We start from the raw sequence: 26958 nt of genomic DNA, 5'->3' as shown, positions 1-26958 counted from the left end.
CTCATAATTAAATATGACTCTTAATCCTGGCATCAGCGCCAGCCCCAGCTCTGAAAGATGCTATTAAGGCTCCTAATTACCTAGAGCATTTCTGCAGTGCTGCCTCTCTCTCTCTGCAGGCTTAGAGCAGGTTTAACTCTCTTAATCCCAAACAAAGTCTCTTAGCATGTCTTCAGCAGTTCAGTTTCCAGCTCTGCCTGTCCCTCAGGACTTGCTGGCACTAATGAGCACTAAAACACAGCGAGCTCAGGCTCTGGGAGCTCCAAATGCTCCTCCTGGCACTTGTTCAGACACAGATAAGCAGGCACCCAAAACTACAACGGGATTGTTTGCCAAGGGGTGAGGCTGGGAGTGGAAAAACACAAGCCTGGAGTTGCTCTCCCCGCACACAGGAGTGTGTGAGCCCCACAGCACGGGGCTCAGGTTGTTTGTGATGAAGGAAACCCACAGCACACAGCCACACTCAGTGCCTTGGCTGCTGCCCTCCCTCTCTGGCTCTGCTCCAGCCCAGCTGCTCCCCTGGGCTGTGCAGGTTGTGTGGTTTGAGTGGCTGGCTCCAAAGCCGAGCCTGCATCCATCAGCAGGGAGTGAGCAGCGGCAGGCACAGCTCGCTGTGGGGTTTCACCCAGCTGGAAGCACAGCCCTGACACAAAACCCCAACACCTGAGCACCATCCCTGCCTCTCACCCTCTCCAGCAGCCCCGGCAAGGAACACCAGGGAACTTTCCCAGGACCTGCCTGAGGCTCCTCCTCCCTGCTCAGCCTGACCTTGGGAGGGCAGACAAAGCTTCGGGTGTGGCCTGAAAGGTTTGGAGCAGACAAACCCATCCCAGTGAGAACTGAGGGGACTGCAAGGACGAGCCTCAAGAGCGCCCTGCACGGAGATAATGAATTTTTAATTATTTTAAATGAATGTAATTAATTAATTTGATTTTGCAGGGTGAGCATTAGTGCTGACACTCATCCTGGGTGCACACACGGAAGGATTTAGGACACTGCCCAGCATAAACCTTACAGTGCCTTACACTCATTAGGGAACTCTGTCTTTTTAAAGCCCACACGTTTTACACATTTATGTAAATATATGCAAATAAGGGACATTTCCAGAGATGGGGCAGACACAGCTTCTCTGGGAAACCTGTGCCAGGGTTTTAACACCCTCAAAGAGAGGAAGTTTTTCCTAGTATCCAGTCTAAATCTATTCTTTTCCAGATCAAAGCCATTCCCCTTGTCCTGCCACTACAGCTCCAGATGAAGAGTCCTTCTCCATCAGATCCTTCCTAAACTTCCAACACCTCCCAAACTCTGGCTCCTCACTGACTGTAACTGGCTCTGCAGGGATTTGTGCTTTATTTAGAAGGGTCCAACCCACTCCAAAAAGAGTCTGCAAAGAGCCAAGTTCTGGCAGAACAAGAAAAACTTCCTCGAGTCACAAGGGTAAAACTATCCATGAAATCAACTGTGTTTGTAAGAAACAAATGAAGAAACATTTCGAACTCATCAACATGAGACCATGCTGCTTAATAAACACATCTCAAAGGCTCATCTTCCTTCAGAGGCTGCGCTTTACAGTGCTGCAACTTTGAATAATATCTATTCAAATAAATTTTGTGAAGTTTTCATTTCATAGCAGTTTCTGCAGGAACTTGAGACAGCACTACCACATGGAGAACGTGTTCCAGCAGAAAACAGCCTGAATCCACGGGGCTGCTGCATAATAAATTCCCTTCAGAAGTAAAAACTGACCAATTACAATCCCTTAAAAACAACATTAGTACAGAGCTCTTTGGAGAGATCTCTGCAAAGATATTTAGAGAGCACAGCTGAAAAACAGGGCTGAGAAGAGCAAGATGAGAATGAGAATTCCCTCTGAGCTCCCTCAGGGAGCAGCAGCAATTTTACTCTGGTGCACAGGCACTTGTCTAGCAATTTTAAAAAGAATTTGTTTTTTGTAGCACTGCCTGCCTGGTTTAAAACTTGTTAGCTCAGTGCCTCCTACCTCAAAGTTACCTACAGAGCACAAAAAAAGCTTTGCACAGAACTGCACCTTGGGAGAAATGGGGAAGGGATGGAAAATGGGAGGAAAAAAGGGAGGAAAAGGCAGCAGTTTGGATCCTTACACATGCACTGCCCATCTCTCCATGCTGCTCTTACTCTTCAAGTCTGTTCTCCAAGCTCTGGAGACAAGAAGAAAAGCTCACTACAAGCTCTGTGAAGCTCTTGGAGTGGAAAGTTTTAGCTACAGATTTGGGGAAGAGTGGAAACCAGGAATTCATCCTGGCAGTGCACAAATCCCTGAAGGTTATTTTCCAGCACAAAAGCAACACTTTAGAGCTAAGAAAATTCCCTCTGGCTAGAATATTGCATGATTTAAGGATGGCTTGAGCTGGTGGGAGCATTCCTGTCTAGGAGAAGTGCCTGCAGCAAACTGTGTCCAACACTCAGGACTGAAGGGAAAGGGGACAAATGCCAGCAGTTACTCACCAAACTGACTATAAGGGAATTCTGGCTGAGCAGTTGGGGGTTTGCTCATGTCCTGAGTTGCCTGAGATGGTGGTGGTGGTGGAGGAAAAGCGAGTGGTGCTGCCCCTGGAGTGGCAGGTGGAGGGGGGACTCCAGGGGGGGCAAACTGGTCAGGTGGAGGAGGTGGAGCACCATAACCAAAACCTGCAAGGACACAACAGATGAACATCAATGTCCTGCTTGCCTTTAGAGATGATACAATTTCAAACCAACAATTCTAAGGCCATGAAACCCCAGGTGTTTGTGACCAGTGGCTGCACAGAGATTCACCTCGACACTTTGGTCACCCCCATGGCTCAAAGCTCTCACCTGGCACAGGTGGGAGAAATGTCCCCACAAAGCCATAGGCTGCAGCAGCCAGCACAGAGAAAGGGATAAACTGGGGACCAAACTCTGTGCTCACAAACATGAGAAATGAGGAGGAAGTTGTATTATCCAAGACTTTAAGAGGAAAAAGCATCTTGAAATAACAGGATGCTATTTTCCACCTTCTTCTTTAAATTAGGTTTGTGACAGGCTTTTGAAAAGTTGGCCTGAGAGGTAGGTGCTAAAAATCCTATTTGTATTTCCAGCCCCAGTTACAACCCTAATTCCTTAAGCTCCTCCAAAAACCCTGCCTGTGTTTGGCCCAGATCACCAGCAGTGAGCTCTAAGTTTTCTCTCAGATGTCCTAACAAAACTGCACAATCTAAATTCATTTAGCAACACAGATTTTAAACTAGAGAATAGAAATGATTACAGCATCCAAGAATAAAATAATCCAAGAAAGATTAAATGCTATAGTTAATTTTAACTCAGAATATACAATCTGGGAAAAATAATTAAGGATAGGTGAAACACAGGAGCAAATCCAAGTCCAGCAAACGATGAGGAAAAGCTGAATTTGGAGCTGGATGTGCTCCAGCCCCTGGAGGTCACTTACTAAATGGTGGAGGGGTGCCATAGCCCTGTGGAAATCCTTGTGGAGGCGGGAATCCCCCGGGAGGTGTGGAGACAATGTATGAGGTAAATGGTGGTGGGGGGGGAGGAGCTCCTCTGCCTGGAGGAGGGGGTCCATATCCACCTGGAAAAGAAGAGAAACCCAAAAACTGAAGCAGAAGAATACCAAGGAGCTGCTGCTGGAGTCAGCTTCCTCTAGGTGGGGTAAGGCTGTTGGTGGATTTCAAACGCAGGTTCAGCCTTCTATGAATCCTCACTTTGGGAAATATTTGTCCTCCAAGTATCCCCACTGTAAATAATTGCAGTTTAGCATGTAATCCCTTGGTAACAAATTAATGTGGCTGGAGCAGCAGGATGTGTGTCAGCTCCCATTACTGAGCTGCTAAGAATCCACTGTCTTCCCCTTCGTTCCTCCAGGACAAATTCAATCAAGCTTTTAAATGTAGGTTAAATCCTACAGAAATCCACAAATCACTGTGAATGCTCAAAGAAGCTGCACCCGTGCTTGGGAGGATTTTTCCCTTTCAGAATTGGTCCCATATAATGTACTTACCAATTGCCTGTCCAGCTGGCACCCACATCCCTACAACAGAACAAAAAAAGGTCCTTAGACATCAGTGAAGCTGCACATGCCGGAGCAGGGATGATGCAAGAAGGAGGATTTGGCTCTGGGATAGACTGGGTATCCTCCCCATGTCCCTCACAGAGCTATTTTTATGGCCCAAGCAAGATTGTGGGACTATTTCTGAATGTGCAGTTCTGGAAAGACTCTGAATCATTCAGCAAATGACACTCAGAAAAGACAGCAGTTCCCAAACCCAAATCAGACGGAGCATTCGAGAGCTGCCACATACCAAGTGCAAGAAACTACAGAGAACAAAACCCAGGAGAATCCCAGCAGACTACACATCCAAGGGATTCTTAATTTACTAACAGGTTTATCCAAGTTATTTTTGCAGTTTTTGAAGCATAAAAAAAGCCTTTCCCATCCCTTGTGCAGTGCTGAGATTGAAGGATAAATGCTCTCACGTCTGACATTAATCTTTCCAGGAGATCGCATATCATTTTCCCTACTAATCACTGCATGGAAAATAATGGGAGTTTCTCAGTTTGCAGATTAGCACATCTGTGCACAATGTCAACCCTCAGCTGCAGCTTTCAAGTTAATCAGCACCGTGGGGAAACAAGCAATCCCTGTGCTGCACTTCCATCCATCGGAGCAGAGATGGAGCAGCCACGCTCCCTGCAGCCCCCCAGGTGAACATTTCTCATCTCTCAGAGCAAGCAAGTCACAGCAACTCAATTATCCCTCTGCATTTCTCCAGAAGTTATCAAAATTGTCTCTGGATGAACTCAGCGTGTTTATCCTGCCTCTGGAATCTTGTGGGGGGTTGCAGCCATCAAACCCAGGCTGCTCCCGAGCCCCGCAGGGCTCCTGGTGTGCACTGAGTGCTTCTTGCACCAGAGCTGCCTGGTGCTTTCCCAAGCTACATTAAGCAATAAAACTCAAAGGCAAGGCCATCCATTCTCCCCTTATCCCTTTCAGATTTTCCTGATAACTTCCTTTGAAACTGCCTCATCCTTGAAAAGCAGTATTTCAAGCAAATTTGGCACTGGGGTGTTGTGCAGAACTCACTCCACAGCTGGAGTCACACCTGGAACCTTCCCAACACCTTCTCTGAGTCCCCCCAACCCACGGGGATTCCGTGTGGGGAGAGGCAGCCCCAAAGGGAACAGGTGAAACACACCTGGGACACGTGCCAGACCTGGCACCACCTTCTGCCAACAAAATGCATTTTTAAGGAAAACCAGTGAAAAAAACCTCAGGGAAAGAGGTTTATTTTTCCAAGAGGAATTGTGTTTGTTTGGGGAACACTCTGAGTCCCAGTGCTGGGCCCCAAAGCCAGCAGTAATGAGGTGGCATTTGGAGGCTCACACTGGGCTCTCCATCCTCTCCCAGCACGTCAAGGATGTTTATCCTTGGTTCCCATATGGATCTGGCTGTTTTGTGGGATCAGCTCCCACGTTAGGGGCTCGCTGAAGGCAATTCCAAAACTAGGGAGGCTGGAAATTTATTCCTGCTCTGAGGGAAATAAACCTGGGAATAACATCTAGGTGAGAGAAGCGAAGTGCAGCGAGCTGGAGAGGCCGGGGAGGGGACGGCACCGTGGGCAGGGCGGGCAGTACCTTGGGGGCCGTATCCCTGCTGCCAGGTCGGAGGGGGCTGCCCTGCCCAGCCGTTGGCAGCGCTTGGCATGATCCTGCTTCCCCACTGGCTGGCCCCCGGCGGCCCTGGAGTTTGGCTCTTGCTATCCCGAGGCTCGGCGCGTTTCACCTCCACCTAAACAAACAGAGGCAGCGCTCAGCGGGGCTGGGGGGGCCCCGCGCCCCCCGGCCCCTCACACACACCCGCAGTTACACTTAAGACTACACTTAGCATCTTATGACTTATGTCTAAGTACTTAATTATTAAAACTTAAGGCCAGTAATTTACAATGTTTCTCAGGTACAGTGTAGGTGATGGTAAGGCATTACAAGTCCTACTGTCGAGGGATTCCGAGAAAAGCATCCTACAAATCGCTTCGGTCTCGTTGGCTTTAATCTTAAAACAGCAGTACCCTCTTACAGCAGCTCTGCACTTAAAACAGCAGAATCTTGGACATTAATGACAGACTGATTTCATGTTCAAGGCAGGAGATATGAAGATGATGTTTTCAGTTAAAAAAAACAGAATTTTGAGTGAAGAGGCTGCTCTGAAAAAGGGTACTAATGCTTTAACCAAACATGTTTGGGGTCCATTTGGAAGTGACAGTTTAACCCACCCCAACTAACTGCAATTTCAGCTCTGCTCATACCTGAGAAACACACATTTTTTGATTTTTTTTTTGTATTGTTGTCTTTTTTTTTTTTTTTTTAAACTTAAGATTTTATTTAAATGTCTAATGGAAGATAAAGACTTACCTTCCCCAGGCTAACGCTTAAAGAATCTCAGTTAACTCAAACAATGTCAGAGGGAATGGATGTGATAAGAGAATCTTACATTACATCTAACAAAAAAGTAAACAAACATGCAAGTAATAAAAATGGACAGTTGAGTCAATAAGAAGCAAATCTTCATACTGTGTTAAGTCAGTCACAAAACCCCTCCTGTTTTAAAAATTAGTAACCACAGTGCTTAACTTATTTCATTCCAAGATAAAATGTCCTAGTGTTCCCAGCCATGGAATAAGTGCGTTTGACCTACTTAAAATAAGCTGCACATTCAACATAAACCTCTCTCAAAAAAAAAAAAATAAAAAAAATAAAAGAATCCAGTTCTGATTTAATGAAACCCTCTCAGCACTCACTGAAATCGAGGCTTTTTTTTTTTTTTTTTTTTCATTTCATGATTAATTTTAATGGGTGCCAGAGTACAAAGAAAATAAATCTCAATCATCAATGGGCCTGAGTAGTATGGAAAATAAAGTATTCAGAATTCTTCGTGCCATGTCTTAAAAGCCATTCATGTTGGAGAACAAACAGGAAACAGGCACAAGGCAAGGACAAAGCCCCCCACACCCCCCCTGCCAATGCCCCAAGGACATGAGACATGACAGTAACCAAATCTCTGTCAGCTCAAGGCCCTTCCAGAGAGGAACCAAGGGAATTTTTCAAAGGACTCAAATTAATGAGTCTTAACACATTTGCCTTGAGGGAATTCGGTTATTGCTTACAAAAGCAGAGGCCTTCTTGCAATTTTAATTTTTTCCCCACCCTTTCAACAACATATGGATTCATTTCAGCAATACCTTTTTAATTACCAAAAAGACAGAAATACCATTTTTAAAGCAGGCATGATTAGGCAGTGAAGGAGAGAGCAGGGGATCTGGAGCTCATTAATCCTTGTGGAAGAATCCCATTAATTTTTCAGTGCACACTTGGAAGCAGGGAATTGCCAATGTGAGCACTGAAAATTCCCTGTGCAATAGGGAGGTTCAAATTCCACACCTGCCTAAAGCCCAGGTTACCCCAAGAAATGAGGCAACTCTATTACTCTGAGCTAAAAATCTCCCTGAATCCTGCTGCCTTTTTGGTTTTTTTTTTGTCACTGAAAGGGGGGAGGAAAGGGCAAAAATCGATTCTTTCAGTTTGGAATTGGGTTTGTTTGGGGAACACTCCGAGTCCCAGTGCTGGGCCCCAAAGCCAGCAGTAATGAGGTGGCATTTGGAGGCTCACACTGAGCTCTCCATCCTCTCCCAGCACGTCAAGGATGTTTATCCTTTGTTCCCATATGGATCTGGCTGTTTTGTGGGATCAGCTCCCACGTTAGGGGCTCGCTGAAGGCAATTCCACGGGCAGATCAGGGAATATTTGGGGGATACAGGTGATCCTTACACACCCCCTGTGTGATTTCCTGCACCTGGGAGCGTCACATCAGGAGCCAAGAACTGATGTTCTGGATCCCACAAGGACATTCTTTTGTTCCCATTATCAGGAAACCACCCAGCTCTCCACCCCAAAACAAGTTCACAGCAATTAAAGGCATTATTACACTGTGAAACGAACCACAACTCCACTGATGTGCAGAGCATGTCCCCTGCTAGCTAAGGAAAGGCTTATGAAATATCAGCACATCAGAGACTTTAAAGACAATTAAAAACTCATACAATGCAGTCATTTAAGGAATGTGAGAATCTTCTGTGTCTCCCTGAACCTCCTCACTCTAAGTTCAGCAGTTTTAACATTTAGTTTAAAATCTGGAAATACCTTAAAGCTGTGCAGGGACTTAAATTTACCACAATTTCCTGTGGTTCATTTTTCTTTAAATTACGCTTTTCTCTATGTATAAAACTTGGGTTGTCCTGCAACAATTTATTTTGCATTTAGGTTTGTGTTTTTGGGGTTTTTTTCCACAGGTAAAAAGCATGTTCCTTGCTGAGTAACATCAAAGGAGCCTAAAAAATTCCTCCCTATCCAAGCCCCGTTTGCTGACAACACAGTATGAAGATGAAACAACCAGAGGTCACTTAACTGCATTGTGGTTAAATACTATATAGAGTACGTGGGTTGGTATCAAAGTTTCACAGTAAGTGACCCAATTTTTTAAAAAAACCAATCCTTCAGAATGTTTTTTTTTTTCCTCCCTTTTTCTTTTAAAGTTTAAGATTATATAAAGCAGATTGTCTGACACCACCTCGAGATTTGAGTATCGAGCACACATCTGAAGGAGTGGTATCTTAAACCAAGCCTTGAACAACTCGGATTTCACTGGGATTCTGCTTTTCCAACAGCTGGAAATCACTGATTTCTCTCCTTGCACCACAGCAGTGCTCAAAGCAGAGGCGGTGAGCACCAGTTCATCCCAGTGATGATGATCCCAGTTCATCTGCTCAGCCAGAGCAGCCCCCAGGTCTGTACACACAAGGCCTCACCCCAAGCAGAGCCCACAGCCTGAATCCTCAGGCTTCCACGCCCTCCCTTCCCCAGGCTGCCCCCATCCTAACTGCCCTTCTCCAGCAAACTCAGACTTTCCCCACCTCCATGGATAAAGCCTTGAATTTGGACTGCTGAGCTCTCCCATTAATTAAGTTGGATTCCCCAGTGAAATCGCTCGTTGCCCAAGACTTGGTTCTTTCTTAAGGTAAAATAAAACTACAACTACACACTTTTTTGCCCATGATGTCGTGAAAATGCATGTTGACAGCCTGGTCCACTGATTGTTCGTCCTCGAAAGTAATAAATCCAAAACCTAGCCAACGACGAAGAGTGAATCAAGGTAGCAGGGTGTTGTGACACAAAACAGGATGATGAACAGTATTAGGGGCAGACCAAGGGTTCAAGCAGGGGTTTCAGATAACGACACTTGTGTTCAATTGGCAAAAAACTCTGAGGAAACTGCAATGGATACTTCCTGTGAAGAGGCTTTAGTGCCTCGTCTCGATTGCATGCATGCAGCTTCGAACTGAGCTCGTTAACCGGCTTTTAATTTGATTTTATTCCTCATCCACCTACCAGGAAATGGAAAAACAACTGCTAAAATCAAAATACTTGTGGGACAGCAGATTGAAGTCAAGCAGCTTTGCTGCTCCTCCCTTTGATTCAGCCTAGCTTCCCAAGGAAAACCTATCATATATCCCTGTTCCCCAAAGCTGCAAAGCAACTTCCTCCCAATCCCTTAGCCCAGCTTCCAGTTAGGGAATATTTTCCGTGGAAAATAAGAAAGTTAGTTTGGAAATGTAGCTGTTAAAGCATGAGGAATTTTACCACTCCATGGATGAATGAGAAGCTTCAGAAACTAACAACCTACATCAGAGGTTCTCAAGTTTTCCACACCTTGGAGAAAAAGCACTGAACAGGTGTTACTCCTTCCCAACGCTGCAACCCCCTGTGAGGTGTTGCTCACAGAACGTGGTGTTGCTGCCACATCCTGAATCTGTTTCATTTCTTGGATTTCCTGTTGGTTTTCCTTTTGAAAATCCACACAGCTTCCCATCCTTTTTGGATTCCCTTCTACCTGAGCACAGCCCTGCCTGCTGGCAGCTCAGCTGGAACCAGCAGTTTTTTATGCTTGGAGAAAAGTCTGGGAAAGGAGGCAAAGCTCCCCTTTTGGGGGTCACTCTGAGAACCGCTGCACGTAGGTTGTAGCTGCTGACACAGCCGAGAGAGTGGCAAAATAGTGGTTAATTCCCCAGGACACGGCGGCTGCTTCATGCCATCACCCACTGGCTGCTGGTGGGGACAACCCAGGGCAGGGAGGGACACATGCAGTACAGGAATTGTGCCATTCTTTGGATCAGCTACGGAGGGGGGGAAAGGGGGGGAAGAGCAATAAAAATTAGAAAAGAAACCCGAGGTGCGGCGTGGGAAGCGTTTATGGAACATGGATGCGGTTCTGCTTTTCTGAAACCCAAGATTTCCCCCTTGGTTTGCGTTTTGCTTTGCAGCTAGTGCTGACAGCAGCCAAATCTTGCTCTAAAGCGTTACAGAATACAGGATCTAGCACAGGAATGTCTCTCCACGCTTATCCAACTGCGTTGGGTAAGCCCAAAGAGGCCTAGTGTAGAGAAAGTTTATATATATATATATATATAAAAATACACAAAGATACAGGCCAAAATAGATTCCAGCAGGTCAAATTCTGCTGTCAGCAACAAGAGCAAAAGACATCACTAAAATAAACTGAAAATAAAAAGGAAAAAACTTGGCATTTCCCACACACAAGAGACTGGCAGTATAAACGAAGTTTTGTGGAGCTGTGATGAAAGCAGCCTCGAAGCTGAGAGCAGCATTTCATCACAATATATTTGTCTGAGTTAACCAGAAATCCGAGTGTTGGAGCCAAAGGAAAAGTGTTTGTATTTAAATCACGTTTAGTATTCCAGCCTTTGTCTAAAAAGATGGGGAAGAAAAACAATGGATTCCATCTGGATGTGAAGGTTGTTGTTAAAATTTGATTCCAAAGCTAAAGGAGGGGAACAGATTGTTGGGAAGGGGTCGGAGGGGTGGAACAGGGAGAGCAAGAGGTCATTGAAGAAAGCAGTAAATAAATTTTAAAAAAGGGATTTAAAAGGGTCAGACAGGTCAAGATAAGGAAGAGTGAAGAAATCAGAGTAACACAGCAAAACTCCAAGGTGAAGCTTTGAGTAGAAGTGGTGAGAGCCACAACCCACAGCTTCAGTTTTTGAAGGACAGGACTCTGTCAAAGGCTGGAGAAATGAACTGCATCCAGCAGGAATCCAACAAGAGCAGAGCAGAGTGACAGGGCTGGTCTGCAGCCAAAGGAGGAGGAGGAGATCAGACACAGCAAGAACCTGGAAATCCCTTCCCAGCTGTTGGCTTGGCCAAGAACAGGAACCAGGAGAAGCTGAGACTGCACCAAAGCTACTTTGTTCCCTCAGAACTGTGACACAGCTGCTGCACTTGGGGCTGTGGGGAGAGTTTGGATGAGGCAGAGCTGGCAGGAGCAGGCAGGACTGGGAAGAAGCAAAGATCACGTGGATACCTGACCCCAGTCAGCTCCTCAAGGACATCACCTGAGAATTTGGTGCCTCCTGAGGAGCTGGAGGCAAATGGATGCTACAGGGATTAGGAACAGGGATCATCTTCCCTCCTCCTACCAGTAAACCAACATGCACTTCCAAAGGAAGGGTAAAGTGAATGGGAAAAGGCAAAATTCAGAAGGGTCTGAGGAGAGATTGGCCTGTGGAATTTTATCTACAGTTATTAAAAGGGTAAGGGGACAGAGCAGCAAGAAAACACAGAGCACAGAGAGAAGGCAAGAGAAAATGTGTTCTGGGATGCACAACCAGGAATACCCAATACAAACTCGAGGAATTTTTCCTAGCACCCCCCAGGGACTGCCAAGGCCATTTTGGGAGATGACTGTTAGTCAGCACACTAAAAAAAGCCTGGAACAGCACAGAAAGGAAAGGCAGAGGGACAGGATTCAAGAAGTGCTTAAGAAGTCTGATGAATTAGGGGAGGAAGTTTTCTGTGGGTGGAGACAAGACCTTTCCCACACCTGGCACTTGTGCTTTGCACCCCAAGCCCTCCTTTGCCTGTTTTGTTTTTAGTACAGCTTGAAGCAGAGAAGCCATTAATTGAGACAGGATTAATCCAGACCAGGCATGATGTTTAAGTACCTTTTGCACAGAGGCTGCAAGGCTGGGATTAAATATTGCAAAGATAGAGATGATACAATAATTAGTGCAATATTTCAGAACTTCAGCCCCAAATCACATTCGGATGCCAGTGTCTTTGTCTCCTCTATCCAAAACCAGCTGCTCTAGAGCATTGAAACAGGTGAATTTATGTGCTGTTTAAATCAAAGGTATCTGTTGGAAGAAGATTAGGATAGCTAAAGCAAGAAAACAAAAAAACAAATATATTGAAACTTCGTTTACACTCCAATAAAAGACAAAGCCCGTCCCTCCTCTGACTGCGGAACTGGCCTGTACCTCTGTGATAAATTATCACCTAGAGAGAAGAAATCTAAAGAGATATCGTTAATCACAGTCAAACAATTCACAAAGAGAAAAGAAACAAAAAAAAGAACTTACTTAACATTACCATACTTTACTATGAAACACTTAAATATGTCACTAAGGATGTATGTCTAAATTAAAAATAAAACTAAGACTTAACAGCTTAATAAATATGAAGTGAAGGATATATTTCTTAATAATGAGGCAGAAGAGAAATGAAAAGTTCAGATGGCAAACTATTCTCTAGCATGTCCAACATGCTACAGGGTGGGAGCACAGCTAAGCTTCACGTGCCAAAATATTGCCTCTTCCTTGGCAAACAGATGGTGGATGCAAAGGGACGTGGGTGACATGGAACTTGCTTCATATTTTGACCAAAGGTTCCCAACTTGATTCACTATCTAGTGAATCTTTCAGGTTTTGGGGGCTTTTTTTCCCCTCCTCACTTAAAAATCAATCTGGTATATAGGGATTGTGTATCCCAATTAAAAATATACATATACATATAGTTCAGAATTATTTTGTTTAAGAAGAGTTTTTCTTTAATTTGAGGTGAAGCCATTTAACCAAAACAAAAAGCAGGTGATGGATGGATTCTGTCCTGTCTCGTGCTCTGGCTGGAGCACCCCACATGCACTTGCAGACCCAACGTACCTTTCATGTGGAACAGGAGGAAAATCTGCTTATTTTTTCCCCCCTCAAAAGTACCTTAAGCCACAGGAGTGGCTCGAGAATCAAATTTCATTCAACTATAAAAAAAACCCCCAACCCATCAATGAGCATGAAACATCTGAGTTGAAATGCACAGACCCAAGTGAAGCTAGAGATGAAGAGTCTAGACTTGAAGTGATGTTTGCCCAGTGAATTATTCTTTTTCCTGAGGCAACAGAGGGAAAAAAAAAATCTACCTTTTCTGATGGTGTGAAATAGTTTGCCATCTGACTATAGGAGAGTATGAAGAAATTTCAAGGACAAACTAGATCAGCCTTTACCTCGGGGCCTCTGTTTCTCTGCGTCATAGATCATTACAACTTCAGTGACCTGGAAGAGAGAAGGGAAATTCTACTCCCTGTGCTACCAGGGGAGGGCTGGAACAGTCACCACCGGCTGATTCCTGCTCTCTACTCACAAAGCACAATCCAACTGCAGCCATCATCCCAGCAACAGCACAAAACCAGGGAATATTGCTCTTCCTGGGAGTTTAGAAAGCCTGACTTCATCTCTATTGTCTCATCACAGTTAACATTTTAATTTAACATTGAGGCTTTGCACTGTTTGTACCCACTCTATGGCCTATTACACACCCCAAAGCTTTGTTTACCAGCAACTCATCAGTGTAGCTTTTTAAAACATGGTTTTCTTCCCATTTTTAACCATTTTCATTTTCACCATGAAAAGCAGCTTGAGCTGCAGGCAACATTAGGAACATGCAGGGCTCCTCTGATTGAATTACTGCAGCACCAGAGAGGCCCAGAGCACGAGTTCACCAATGCTTTAAACAGCTTTACAAAACCCCTCTAAGTTCTGGATGAGCAGTATCGGTGTGATTTTAACCTAAAAAAAGAAAAAATGGAAACTGCAAGCTGTTCAAGGGCTTCAGGATTATTCTTCTCAGAATGAACACCACAATAAGCTGCAATTTAAATAAAACCTGAGGTGTAATGTTTATATCAACATTGAAACAGCTGAAGGGAACTGCTCTGAAATCTCTCAGATGCAGAAAATGGTCACAAAATGGGTGTGATTTTGCAGAATTGCATCTTCAAGACAATCCTAGGATATTTTTACTCATGAGTAAAAATGAGTTTAAAACCTGACACAATTTTATCTTTACTTACAGCTAGAAAACATTTGGCTTTGAGCTGCTGCACTCACTTGAGCACATCCTACTGGATGCTCCCAGCTGGGGCTGGGGGATCCATGTGGGGATTATGCCATGGGACAATCAGTGCCAGATTTGTCCCTCCACTGCTCCATTTGGATCTTCTTCACCCTGGCCTTAATGACCCAGCAATTACCCAGGCTAAAAATCAGTGCCTGCCTTGGGCTCTTCACTCTGGTGGCCACAAAATATTTGTGAGACTCTATTGCTCCGAAGGGACTTGTTACAACTCCAGGAAGATTTTCTGATTTCCATACTATGAGCAAAGTGCTACTACTTACTTTTAAGGGCACTTCCAGTTGTGGCTGCTGCCTTCTACATCTGCAGGACATACCCTACATCTCCCCAGCATCCAGGTCACAGCTGGAAAGCCAAGTCTGTGAGGAAGAGCCTTTAGAAACTTCCCACAGCTGTGGAAAGTGCTCCCTGCTTTTATTATTAAGTCTACTGCAGCCTTTCAAGCTAAAGAAACAGTTGTTAGCTGTTGCTTTTTGTGTTTTTAAATAAATTATCTCAATGGAATTTTAAACACTGATTTAGCTCTTGATAAACTGAAGAACTTGTTTCTCAATAAATCCTTTGCTGACAGTAAGAAATGTTAGAAAAAGGTTGTTGAGAAAAGTATCAAAAACTACACTAAATGCCAGCTAAGTTCATTTTCACCAGCACAGTCCTGAATTTAACTCAGGCAATCTTTAACTTCCTCAAACTTGTTCACAGCTGAATTATTTAATTCAGTAGTTTATTGTATTAAATGGGTAGTGAGATCTGGGATCAATGGGAATTAAAGCTAAATAAAAAAGTAATACAGAAGATACAATAATTTCAGTCCAAGGTTACAAACTGAATTGAAGAAGGTGCATGAGGAGCAGTTTGTCTCAGAATGGAGGTTCTAGGGAGACCAGAACTAAGTTCCAGCTGAGATGGTTTGAAAGCAGCTACTGCTCCCAAATTAATGGCATGAGATCCAAATTAAACCTGTCTGTACACATAGGCAAGCACCAGGATCTTAAAATTCAGCCCATTAAGAGACTCACTGTTCCCAAAAAATAATCAGCAGACAGTTTTAATTGCCCAGCTGAAAGTCATCAAGAGAAAGGGGGTGGAGGTGGAAATATTAATAATAAAAGGAATCATTTTTAAGCCACCTCAGTAGTTTTTGGAAGAAGGGACAGAATAATGCATCAGGTACACATAAACATGAGGAGTCAGAAGCAGCAAAGTAAATTCCACACAAGCAGCAGGTTCTGCCAAGGGACATTTCCAGATGATGAATGTTCACTACAGTTTCTCACAAAACGCTTCAGGTGCCCCTCCAGCAATCTGTCCAAATTACCCCCAGAATTGACAGCTTGAGGAAATGTGAGAGGAGGCAGCAGGGAGGGGAGGCACCTTCCCCCCCAGGACTCACCACTCCGAACTTCTTGAAGTATTCCCTGAGCTCTGTCTCGCCACAGTTATGAGGAATCCCACCAACAAAAATTTTATTGGATTTATTGTTATCGCTCCTGGATCCTTTCTGCTAAATCAAGGAGGAAAAAATTCAGTCAGAAGGATAATAAGGGTGGCTGCTTCTATCATTTTACAATGAACCATGAACAATGGGCTCTGGCAGACTGAGAGGAGAGTTCCAGCCTTGAAGTCTCCCAGGCATGAAAGGGAAGCACATTCCAAGCTCAGAGGTTCAGTGTCCCCTGTTCTTCAGAGGACCAGGAATCCAGGGCCTGTGTTCTGAGGCCACTGACTCATTCTAAACTGCAATCTGGTGAAGCTGCAGGGTGTGGAGTGGGCTGGAACAGCATCAGCCCTGACAGTGCCCTTCCAGACACTGCTCTTGAAGCTGAAGAACTCCAGTAAAAGCATCACTAAGAGCTTAGGAAACACCACACCCAAACTGACACTGCTCTGCACAGGGCCTGCCTGTGGAAATCTGAATTAAAGACATTTCTTAGAAATTAAATTTACACTTGAGTTCTGCATACAGACTTCTACCTTTAAGACATGGATACAATCCAAAGGAATTCCAGAGAATTCAGACAACAGGCAGGGATCTTTCCTTACCCATCCTTCCTTCGGCCGTGTCCGCTCTGGCTGCATCCCCCGAGGTGTGCATGGCTTTGGATCAATCTGGAAGAAGTTCCAGTTTGGTCAGACCTCAGCATGCAGAATTTTGCTCTAAAAGTCACGTCTGTGGCAGCTGAACCCAGCCCTGCTGACATGCAGCTCCTCAGAGCTCAAGTCAACACAAGCCACAGAGTTAGAGCTGCCTTACAATTAATCATTTAAACCAACAACCAGGTTAACTTTGACACTCTGCAAATAAGGAGCAAGAATTTAAAGCAAATCTTTGAATCTGGTGCAGGAAAAAAAATAACAACACAAAAGTAACTTACATTTCGGCCATCTAACGTATGAGGTCTGTTGGCCAGCACTGTTCCCACACAGTTGGGATCTTTAAATTTGACAAATCCAAATCCTCGAGATTGATTTGTTGTTTTGTCTTTCATTATTACACAGTCTACGACTTCTCCATACTGGGAGAAGTAGTTACGAAGGGTTTCTGTTCAAGAAAAGAAAAGCAAGTATTAAAAAGAACCAGATATTAACAACATCAGACTCTGTTTGCAATTATGAGAAAACAGATCAGCAAACATGGAAAACAACTCCAAACTCATCTTTTGAAAATGATCACGTTACTTTCTGTAAACAAATGGCAGACAACAGTTTATTTCCAGTCATAAAAATGGAAAATAGTAGGAAAGTGATTCTAAAAAGGGTTGTCTGTTGAGCTGACAAAAACTTCAGCACCAAACAATATAAACCTAAAAGTATTAATATATTTTTTAAAAATAGATATGATTACATATCTGAGCTGTCTCTACAGAAAGTTTTATTAATTAGCAGAGGAGGAGGAGGAGGCTCTCAGCCCAATCTCCTCACCACAGCAATGCCTGTTCAAATCTCCTGGCTGGGTTTTCACCATGGCCCAATACCTGCAGCACACATTGCTCACCTTGTGTCGTGCTCCAGTCCAGGCCACCCACGAACAGCTTTCTGCAAGCAAAGCACAGGGCAGGTTTAGGGGCAACAGCAGATGCTCCATCTTATTTAAGGCACAGCCCAGCTCTTCTGGACAAGTTTGGGGGTACCAGGCCCTCCAGCATGCCCCACAAAGCTGGTGCTGCACTCCAAGCTTAAACCCTTCCTCCATCCCTGCTCTCTGCTGCTCCCTCACTCACCACAAAACACTCACTTGGCTGCCAGCACCTTCTTGTGGGGTGAAAGCAAAAGTAGAAGTGCCAAGCCGAGGCCTGAGACAGAAGCCAAACCTGTGCAGCAGGTACTAAATAACAGAGCAGCACTAATCCAGCAGCAGTTGTGAAACCATGGTAAAACCCAGTTTCGAGATAGCGCCGAGGAGGTGAGAAAGTCATGGCTAAACCCCAAACTAAACTGCTTAAAACTGATTCAACTCTTCCTCTGCAGAGCACCCAAACCTGCAGGGTTTCCTGTCTCAGCATGCCCAAGGACCTGGGCAGGTGCTACAGGAGCTCCATGCCAGGCTGCCGGATCTGCAGCTCTTTATCAACTCCTGGGTGTGACAAAAGTTCCAGCAGTCATTTACTCAGTAATTAAAGGCTGGTTACAGCCACCTCAAACACTCTGAGCTTGTCAGTACCAAAAAAACCCCTCACAGCTTCCTTCTGAGGAGCAGCATCAAGCTCTGCTCTCTGGGAGGAGAGGCAGGACCCAGGGAACAGCTGGAGCTGTGCCAGGGCTTGGGATGGATCTCAGGGAAAAGTTCTTCCCCCTGAGGGTGCTGGCACTGCCCAGGGCCCAGGGCCCGGCCCCAAGGCTGCCAGAGCTCCAGGAGCGTTTGGACAGCGCTCTCAGGGACAGGGTGGGATTGTTGGGGGGTCTGTGCTGGGCTTTGATGATCCTTGGGGATCCCTTCCAGCTCAAGAAATTGTGTGATTCTGTGAAAAACTCTGCTGTTAATGGTTCTATGGCTCTGCACAGACAAGCACTAGGATAGTTTATTTTTGGGGGGAGCCCCCAGTTTTCCACTGGACCTCAAAGAGAAAAAACACCTTCTGCTTTGTCTTCTACTTGCCTTTACCTATACTCAAGTACAGCTGAGGGCGGTGAGAATTCCTGCATCCGCACTTACATGGGCAATGTTGAATTTCTCCTAATAAAAAAAAAATTAAACTTCCTTTCACCTGCTCTTTTCAGTAGCAGGTAACGGCAGGGAGCGCCCAGTCATCCTCAGTAAGAGCTGCAGGTGCACTGGGACTACCAGGGAAGTGAAAGCCTTGCAACTGGAAGTTCCTGTGGAGCAGGACAGCTCACTGACAAAACCAGCCTGTCCCTTTCCACTTTGATTCACTTCTCTGTGATAGAACATCATGTCACGACCCTTCTGCACCAGCCAAAGTGACAAAATTCAATACTACACAGCACCTACGAGCCTTGTTCCATTGAGGCTAATTCTGTTCCTAAGTTACAAGCTGAGACGTGACACGAGTCTTGTCTTTCACAAAAACAGACCAACTGTTAAGCGCTGATCAAAGCATCTCCTTGAGCAGCCAGCAAACAACTGAGCTGGTGACAACGACGGCAGAGACAGCCCTCAGTGTCACAGCAGACAGCGGCTGCCTCTGCTGCCTTACCCTAATGCAAAAGGACGTGTCAGCCCTCCCGGAGAGCAGCACGGGCCAGACCCGGCACTCCTCCCCTGCCCTCCCCGAGAGCAGCACGGGCCAGACCCGGCACTCCTCCCCTGCCCTCCCCGAGAGCCGCACGGGCCGGACCCGGCACTCCTCCCCTGCCCTCCCCGAGAGCAGCACGGGCCGGACCCGGCACTCCTCCCCTGCCCTCCCCGAGAGCAGCAGGGGCAGGACCCGGCACTCCTCCCCTGCCCTCTCTCGGAGCAGGCCTGTTTTCTGTGGGCATGTTCAAGATGACGAAGTTTCCCTCAAGGATTGGAAAAGTGCCCCCAGCTCCCTTTGGCAGTGAGCTGGCTCCTGGCACGGGCTCAGGGCCTTGCTCAACAGCAACCAGTTCACAGCAACAGGTCGTGTTTTGTGACCAGCCAGGCTTTGCCCCAGTGGCCTCACCATCCTGGTGGCTGCCACAACTGTCCCTTGACCACCTTCCCTCTCCACACACAGGACACAAACCCTTCTGCTGTGCTGTTATTTTTGGGGAAAGTAAGTAACTCTAATTTCCTAATAACAAAGTAAAACCAGCTGATCTACTGCTGTATTCACAATTAAGTTTTGATGTGTGGTTAGGGACATTTTCTTGACCAACCACATTTGAGTTTATGGCTTGTTTTGGGATGTTTTTAACTAAATTTGATAGCTTGGTATACAAGATTCATCTGTTTTACATGCTTGTAAAAGTACCATCCTGTGTTCTGAGAACACCAAGCTGTCTGCAAGGAGGCAGGTCACTGAAACCTTCCAATTCCACCATGAATTATTTGTAGTCACCCTACATGGCCTGAAACAGCAAAGCTGGCTTGCTCGAGGCCAGTTCCAGCAGCTATATGGAAATCCACAGCCCTGGTTTATACACACGCTGTGGAACACAAAAAAACAGGAATCCTCTGCCTTGGGATACTCCGTGGTTTGAAGACACTGAGCAGGGCCAGGGTTTACAAAAATCCAGATGTGCAGATGTACAGGACAGCTGTGAGGCAGGATGGGTGTGTGAGCACTCCTGCTCCCAAGCTCAGCTGCATCACCAGCCCTTTCCCAAGGTCTCACCCACGCTCCATCCCAAAAAGCTTTTGGCCCTAACAGTTTATGGGCTGGCAATTATTAAATTCATAGAAACATATAAAATTCATAGAACATCCTGAGTTGGAAGGGATCCATAAGCATGGAGTCCAACTCCCAGCCCTGCAGAGACCCTGCAACAATCCCACCCTGAGCATCCCTGAGAGCGCTGTCCAAACACTCCTGGAGCTCTGGCAGCCTCGGGGCTGGGATCATTCCCTGGGGAGCCTGGGCAGTGCCAGCACCCTCGGGGGAAAGAACTTTTCCCTGATACCCAGCCTGAACCTCTCCAGACACAGCTCCAGCTGTTCCCTCAGCTCCTGCCCTTCATCCCAGAGGGCAGAGATTGCTGCTGCCTCTTGGGAAGAAGCTGCAGACCCTGCTGAGTCTCCCCTCATGCTCTTCAATGTTTTTAGCTCACGTCTGTTGTCACCACCCCAAACCCCATACCTCCATAAAGTTCCAAATCTACAGACTGGAGGACACTACGGTCCATCCCCACTGGAATGCAAAGTCACTCCAGCACAGCCAGGTGAAAGCACAAACCACCGGCCTGTTTTTTGGGCAGGTGAGTCTGTCCACCAAGAGCAGTGAGATCCTGACAGGCACAGCGCCATTCCCCACAGGGATCACCTCAGGAGCAGAAGGTTGGATAATGATTCCTCAGAAGTTGCAGCTGTATAAGAAGTTTTAACCAAGTGTTCCGCCTCACTACTTCCTGGAAGAATTCTAGTTCCTAATTTATTCTTTGTTGCTACAAACACACTGCTGGAACAAGCAAATCAACTCAGGATTAGTAAAAAAGCATGTACAGGTATTTTAAAACCACCAAAACTCACCAAAAGCACAAACTCTTTGCCTACATAAATAATCTGGGGTTTGATTAATAGCTGTGATCAACACCTCAGCAAAGCTCCCATCAGCTGCAGGACAGAAGGATCAAGATCAGCACTTCATCCAAACCAGCCCCAAGTACTAATTAATTCAAACAACACCCACAAGGTCCCTTCTCTACCCATGCCAACACACCTGCAAGGCGTTTTTTTAGGTGTTTTCTCTGAAAATCTCTGCCTAGAAAAGCAGCTAAATTAATAAGTTCCCATCCAGACTTGCCTCTCACAACCAGAGCTTCCTTCCAAGGGCTGAGTTTGTTCTACGCTCTCACCCTTCCTTCTGAGCACTATTAGGGGAAGAGAATAAAGAAAATTTCCCTCTCTGATTAACCCCCAATCCTTCCCTATCTGATTACAGCTCAGGAACACAGCCTGGGAAAAAACTCTGGGACAGCCAAGGATGCTCAGAAGGGGAACTGATTATATTCCATGGAATAACCTGGAGCATGGCACTCACCTACAGCTCAGGAAGTCAGATCTGATCAGGTCTCTCCTAAGGCATCAGACAGTGATTAAGGCCCAGGAGCAAATAAAAACACTTCCAGAGCAAAACCTACATATTTAAACAGGCCTCATTCAATGTGTGTTGGAATTGGATCATCTCTAAGGGTCCTTCCATCCCAAACCATTCCAAAGTGATATTCCAATCACTTATCCTGCCTCCTGTATTTTTAGGATTTACAAATTAAGAACATGCAGTAAATAAGCAGCTTACAAAGCAGGGCAAGCAGCACGGGACAAGTGGTTCTTGTTCCCAGTTTCAAACAGGGTGACCAGTCCTGATGGGCAAACTCTGTGCCAAAACTTGCACTGGAAGAACCAGACAAGGATTTTTTAATTTGGTTTTTGCTACTTCGAGTTCTATCATGCCCAAGTCTGCAACCTGATAATTTCAATGTCACCAGGGTACAGCTCTCAAGCAGAATAATACTGAGTGCAACTGGAAGATCTCTAAGGTCCTTTTCCAACCCAAGCCTTGCTATAATTCTCAAAGCATGTCAGAAGAACCAGACCTGTGTCAGGTTTTCGGTTTGAAGCCACAAAATCCCCTGGAACGCTTAAAACCGGGATTTTCCTGCCCGGAAGTGAGCAGAGGACAGCAGAGGGGATGCTCAGGAGGGCAGCCCTGCGGGGGAACATGGAGGGCAAGGGGAGGCTCTGGTGCCGCCTTTGTCCCACCTTCCTCCCCCTCTCTCCAGCCCGAGCCCCTCTGGGCAGCCCTGAGGAGTCACCAGAATAAAGACCCCAGGGAGGTCACAGAATCACAGAACAGATCCTTAAGGACCATCGAGTCCAATTCCTGGCCCTGCACAGAACTCCTCAACAATCCCACTCTGCGCCTGAGAGTGCTGTCCAAGCGCTCCTGGAGCTCTGGCAGCCTTGGGGCCGTGACCATTCCCTGGTGACCCTGGTCACTGCCCCAGCATCCTCTGGGGGGAAAAATCCCTTCCCTGATCGCCACCCTAAACCTCCCCGGACACAGTTCCAGCCATTCCCTCAGGTTCTGTCACTGGTCCCAGAGAGCAGAGATCGGAGCTGCCCCTCTGCTTCCCCTCACGAGGAAGTTTTAGACTACGATGAGGTCTCCCCTCAGTCTCGTCTCCTCCAAGCTGAACACACCAAATAACCTCAACCGCTCCTCCTAAGGTTTCCCCTCAAGGCCCTTCACCATGTCCGCTGCCCTCCTTTGGACGCTCTCTAACACCTCGTTATCCTTCTTATATTGTGGCGCCTAAAACTGCACGCAGGACTCAAGGTGAGGCCGCACCAGCAGAACGGGACAATCCCCTCTCTCGACCGGCGTGTTGTCCCCCCGCCCCGCGTCCCCGCGTCAGGTGACAGGCGAGGAGGACACGAAGGGACACGAGGTGGGACGCGGGTGGGACACGGGGGGGGATCCGGTGCGGGCGGGCGCGGGAAGCGCCGCGGGCGGGTGACCTTGGGCGCGCGCACCTGCCGCAGCCCCGCGCGCGCGCCAGTCACGTGACGGGAGGGGGGTGTGCGCCCTCACGGCCCCAACATGGCGGGACCGGCCCCCCCTCAGTACCCCCAGACCGGGACCTGCCCCCCCTCAACCCCCTCCGGCCCGGCACCGGTCCCCGCTCAGCCCCCCGGCCCGGGGGAGCCCCGGCGGGACTCTTTCCTGAGGTTGCGGGAAAAGGTGACCGAACCTCCCCCGCCCCGTCCCAGCGCGTCGCCCTCCTCTTCCCCTCACCCGATCTCATCGGCGCCTCCCACGCTGTTCATGGCGGCGGCTCCTCCGGGGCCGCGCCCGGCTCTTCCCTCCGGTGGCGGCGGTGCCAGCGGCGGGTAGTGGGGCCGCGGGCGGGCGCTCCTGGCAGTGTCCCGGTTCCCGTGTCCCGGTTCCCCCCCCGCCGCCCCCGGCCCGGCCCGACCCCCCCCGCCGCGCGCTCGCGCTCCCTCAGCGCCGCCGCTGCGCGCGCACCCGCCCCTCGCTACGGGGTCTCCGGGGCCGCGCCCTGGGAGGGGCAGAGAGGGGCGGGGCCGCGCGCGCGCGGGGGCCGGCGGGAAGGGCAGTCCGCGCGCGGGGGAGGGGCGGGGCCTCCGCGGGGTCCCACCCCCGGGGGTCCCAGTGCCCACCCCTAAAGTCCCACTGCCCTCCCATGGGGTCCCACTGCCCACCCCTAAAATCCCACTGCCACCCCCGGGTGTCCTACTGCCCTCCCATGGGGTCCCACTGCCCACCCCCGGGGGCCTATCGCCCACTCCTGGGGGGTCCCATTGCCTAAGCGCAGGGTCCCACTGCCCATCGCCGGGCTGAGCACCGCCTGCAGCCCCCCGGGACCCTCCCTCCGTGCCTTACGGTCCAGCACTGGCACGCAGAGCGCTGTGCATGGCACGGGTGTGCTGCGAAGTGGGGCTGGCAGCCTGCTGTGCGACAGTGTGGGGCACAGTCCTGGTGTGCAGCCCCAGGAGGGGGGACACAGTCCCTTGCACAGGGAAAACCCCTCCCTTCACGTCCCCCCTGATCCAGCCCTGCTCCACCACTCAGCAGTGCTGGTCATTCGCAGCACGGTGCCAGCGGGAGCTGGGACATCCTCGGCACCCCCCAGATCACGGCAGTGACCCCCAGGCCACGTGTGCCCACTCGGGGCTGGCAGCTCCGGCTGCCCCGTGGTGCCCCGTTCCCGATAAGGGCTCCCATTCCCGATAAGGGCTCCCGATCCCTGGAGGGGCCCCAGCCGCTTGTGCACACTCAGCACTTTCCAGCAGGGCTATTTAAAGCCGGCCAAGAGCCCAGTGGCCCTTTCTTTCCCTCCTCCCCTGGCAGTCTCGGCCCGTCCAGCTGGACTTTCCGCCTGCAGCCATGAGCTCTGGAACAGCGGCAGGGCCGATCTTCGCCGAGGGCGAGGATTGCAGGGCAGCCTGGAGGGAAGCCACAGCGGGCTACGATGAGCCCGATGCCCACCTGGAGATCCTGGGCAAACCGGTGATGGAGCGCTGGGAGACTCCCTACATGCACTCGCTGGCCACCGTGGCTGCGTCAAAGGGTAACGGGGACCCCACGGGCTCCGGGATGTGCTGGGGGTGCAGCCTCCCCAAAAAGAACTGGTGTGGGGGGAGATGTTCTGCTGGTCACTGAATGTGCCCCCCCTGCAGTGACGGGGGCAGCAGGGCCGCGGTGGGACTTGTGACTTGTGTCAGGGTGATGGATTCTTGAAAGGGGATGGGGACATGGGGAAGGGATGCAGCCACCTCCCATCCACGCCCTGCTGATTTTGGGGTTGTTTCCCTGGCAGAGGGAGGGTTGGATGTTGTTTGTTCCCATTGGGATCAACTGGTGGGTTTAGTGGGGGCAAAGGTGGCAGGGACATGGGGCTGCTCCCACCTTCTCCCCTCAGTGCCAGCAGCACCACGTGCTCCCAACCTGGACGCAAAGAGCCCAATCTGGGGAAAGAATGGGTCAGAATTCAGGGCTGGTGGGGGCGTTTGAGGCAGAGAAAACTCAGAGCTGTGAGCTCTGGGTTCCATCCACAGGCGGCCGCGTGCTCGAGGTGGGGTTCGGGATGGCCATCGCCGCCTCCAAGGTGCAGGAATTCGACATCGAGGAGCATTGGATCATCGAGTGCAACGAGGGCGTTTTCCGGCGCCTGGAGCAGTGGGCCAAGGCACAGCCACACAAGGTCAGGGGCAGGGTGGGCTGTGCCAGGGTTGGGGGGTGCCTGTGACCCCCCCCCCAGCTCACCCCTGTGCCCCCCACCCGCAGGTGGTGCCCCTGAGGGGGCTGTGGGAGGACGTGGTGCCAACGCTGCCGGATGGGCACTTCAGTGGTGAGACATCAGCAGCAGGGTGGGGACCCCCCAAAGCCCAGGGCAGCCCAGGACATCCCTGAGCCATGGAAAGGGGGGAACAGTTTGATCAGGGTGCAGGTGGAGCCCACATCCTCCTGTGGGGCTGGGGTCAGGGCACAGCTGTGTCCTTGGGGTCCTTGTCCTGGGATGGATCCTTGTCCTGGGGAACAGATCCCTGTCCTGGGGAGCAGATCCTTGTCCTGGGGAACAGATCCTTGTCCTGGGATTGATTCTTATCCTAGGGAGCAGATCCTTGTCCTGGGGGTGGATCCCTGTTATGGGGAGCAGATCCCTGTCCTGGGAAACAGATCCTTATTTTGGAGACCATCACACCGCTGCCTTCCAGGGGTCAGGGACATGGGGACAAACTGCAATAAGAGCAATCCCAGGCCATGAAGGGGGATTTTCCCGGGACACAGGAGCCCCTCAGGGTCTGTCCCAGCTAACGGGCAGCCCCGCTGTTCCCGGGCAGGGATCCTGTACGACACCTACCCGCTGTCGGAGGACACCTGGCACACGCACCAGTTCAACTTCATCAAGGTGACGCCTCGGGGAGCGGCTCCGTGGGGAGCAGCTGGGGCTGGGAGGGGGAGCTGGGGCCGGCTGCCGTGCGGGAGGAGCTGAGCCAGCTCCCCGCATTCCCGGGACAGGGCCATGCCTTCCGCCTGCTGCGGCCTGGAGGGGTTCTCACCTACTGCAACCTGACCTCGTGGGGGGAGCTGCTCAAGAGCAGGTACAGCGACATCCAGAAGATGTTTGAGGTGAGTTGTTCCTCTCCCCAGAGCCGTGCCTGGGATGAGCCAGAGGCTGTGGAACTCATCCACGGTGCTGGGGATGGGCGGATGGGCCAAAGGGGAGCTCGGAGGGTTTTTCCCCCCGCTGCTGGTGCTGTCCCTTCTCACATGAGCCACCCCAACCCACGGCTGCTCCTCCTCTCCTGCAGGAGACCCAGGTGGGGCCGCTGCTGCAGGCGGGCTTCAGGAGGGAGAACATCAGCACCAGGGTGATGGAGCTGCAGCCGCCCCGCGAGTGCCGCTACTACTCCCACCCCAGGATGATCACCCCCACCATCCTCAAACACTGAGGGGCCCAGCACTGAGGGGAGCAGGAGCTGATGAGGAGGAGAAAAGCTCTGATCTCTTTAAAACCCCTGAGAGATCAAAACTGATTCTGCCAGAGATGGGTGGAGGCTTGGGATGGATTCCAGGGGACAAAAGGACAGGAAAATCCCTGCCCCGGAAGCCCCCTGCCCTGGAGGGGTCTTGTGGGCTTTGTGGAAGATCTCACCCTGCTCTGTCCCCTCAAGACTTCGAATTCTCAATCAATTCTGGAATTGCAGAGTGTGGGCTGGAGCCTTTGGGCAAATGGGTTCCAGAACCAGCCCTTTCCTCTAAAAACTGGATCATCTTGAGAAATCACAGAGTGGCTTCCCACAAGAGTCAAATAATCCAAACCAGGTGGGAGAAATGGGACAGTCTGAGGCATTTTGAGGCTTTTCAGCTTCTCCTGAAGCAACTCCCCAGAGAAGTTTCCCAACATTTTTGGCCAAAGCCCATGGCAGCAAATCCTGACCCCAACCCCCCCCTCACAGCTCAATAAATGATGTTTCCTCTCTCCCCAGAAGGGACAAAGTCCATTAAAAGGAATTAAATACCCAAA

The 26958-nt window shown here is 49.0% G+C and overlaps 2 protein-coding genes across 6 annotated transcripts in view; one reads left to right on the top strand and one right to left on the bottom strand.

The window, feature by feature from the left end:
• The window catches only part of DAZAP1 (DAZ associated protein 1), a 25060-nt gene extending 1638 nt beyond the window's left edge, over positions 1-23422 (bottom strand). Inside the window, exons 1-11 of one of the 4 annotated variants that reach the window (XM_086863077.1) lie at positions 23202-23422; positions 17321-17361; positions 16701-16867; positions 16369-16434; positions 15719-15829; positions 13418-13466; positions 9108-9190; positions 5650-5803; positions 4016-4045; positions 3446-3586; positions 2485-2667 (exon numbers count right to left, since the gene is read on the bottom strand). In XM_086863077.1, coding sequence (XP_086719203.1) covers positions 2485-2667; positions 3446-3586; positions 4016-4045; positions 5650-5803; positions 9108-9190; positions 13418-13466; positions 15719-15829; positions 16369-16434; positions 16701-16867; positions 17321-17361; positions 23202-23233 — 1057 coding nt within the window. In that variant the 5' untranslated portion in view covers positions 23234-23422. Of the gene's footprint in view, positions 1-2484; positions 2668-3445; positions 3587-4015; positions 4046-5649; positions 5804-9107; positions 9191-13417; positions 13467-15718; positions 15830-16368; positions 16435-16700; positions 16868-17320; positions 17362-23201 lie in introns of those variants that run through there. The other 3 variants (XM_086863078.1, XM_086863079.1, XM_023942883.2) reach the window with 3 other exon arrangements.
• Positions 22812-26958, top strand: GAMT (guanidinoacetate N-methyltransferase). Of its 2 annotated transcripts, none has more exons than XM_086863081.1 (7): positions 22812-22854; positions 24279-24498; positions 24986-25131; positions 25215-25278; positions 25772-25839; positions 25950-26060; positions 26243-26958. In XM_086863081.1, the coding sequence occupies exons 2-7, from the start codon at positions 24315-24317 to the stop codon at positions 26381-26383; spliced, it is 714 nt and encodes a 237-aa protein (XP_086719207.1). In that variant the 5' UTR covers positions 22812-22854; positions 24279-24314; the 3' UTR covers positions 26384-26958. The 2 variants fall into 2 exon arrangements, with proteins under 2 accessions (XP_086719207.1, XP_086719206.1); XM_086863080.1 differs by lacking the exon at positions 22812-22854 and adding an exon at positions 22964-23147.

The sequence above is a fragment of the Cyanistes caeruleus genome, chromosome 25 (genome assembly GCF_971803275.1).
Source record: "Cyanistes caeruleus chromosome 25, bCyaCae1.hap1.1, whole genome shotgun sequence".
NCBI classification, from domain to species: Eukaryota; Metazoa; Chordata; class Aves; order Passeriformes; family Paridae; genus Cyanistes; species Cyanistes caeruleus.
Note: the sequence above shows the minus strand (reverse complement) of the source record. Positions and strands in the feature narration are given on the sequence as shown.

Excerpts from the sequence above, each read along its gene's own strand:
- GAMT (XM_086863080.1), top strand. The coding sequence starts at position 23,007 with ATGGCGGGACCGGCCCCCCCTCAGTACCCCCAGACCGGGACCTGCCCC. Across the intron at positions 23,148-24,278 it reads TCCTGAGGTTGCGGGAAAAG|TCTCGGCCCGTCCAGCTGGA; the intron begins GTGACCGAACCT and ends CTCCCCTGGCAG. Across the intron at positions 24,499-24,985 it reads CACCGTGGCTGCGTCAAAGG|GCGGCCGCGTGCTCGAGGTG; the intron begins GTAACGGGGACC and ends TTCCATCCACAG.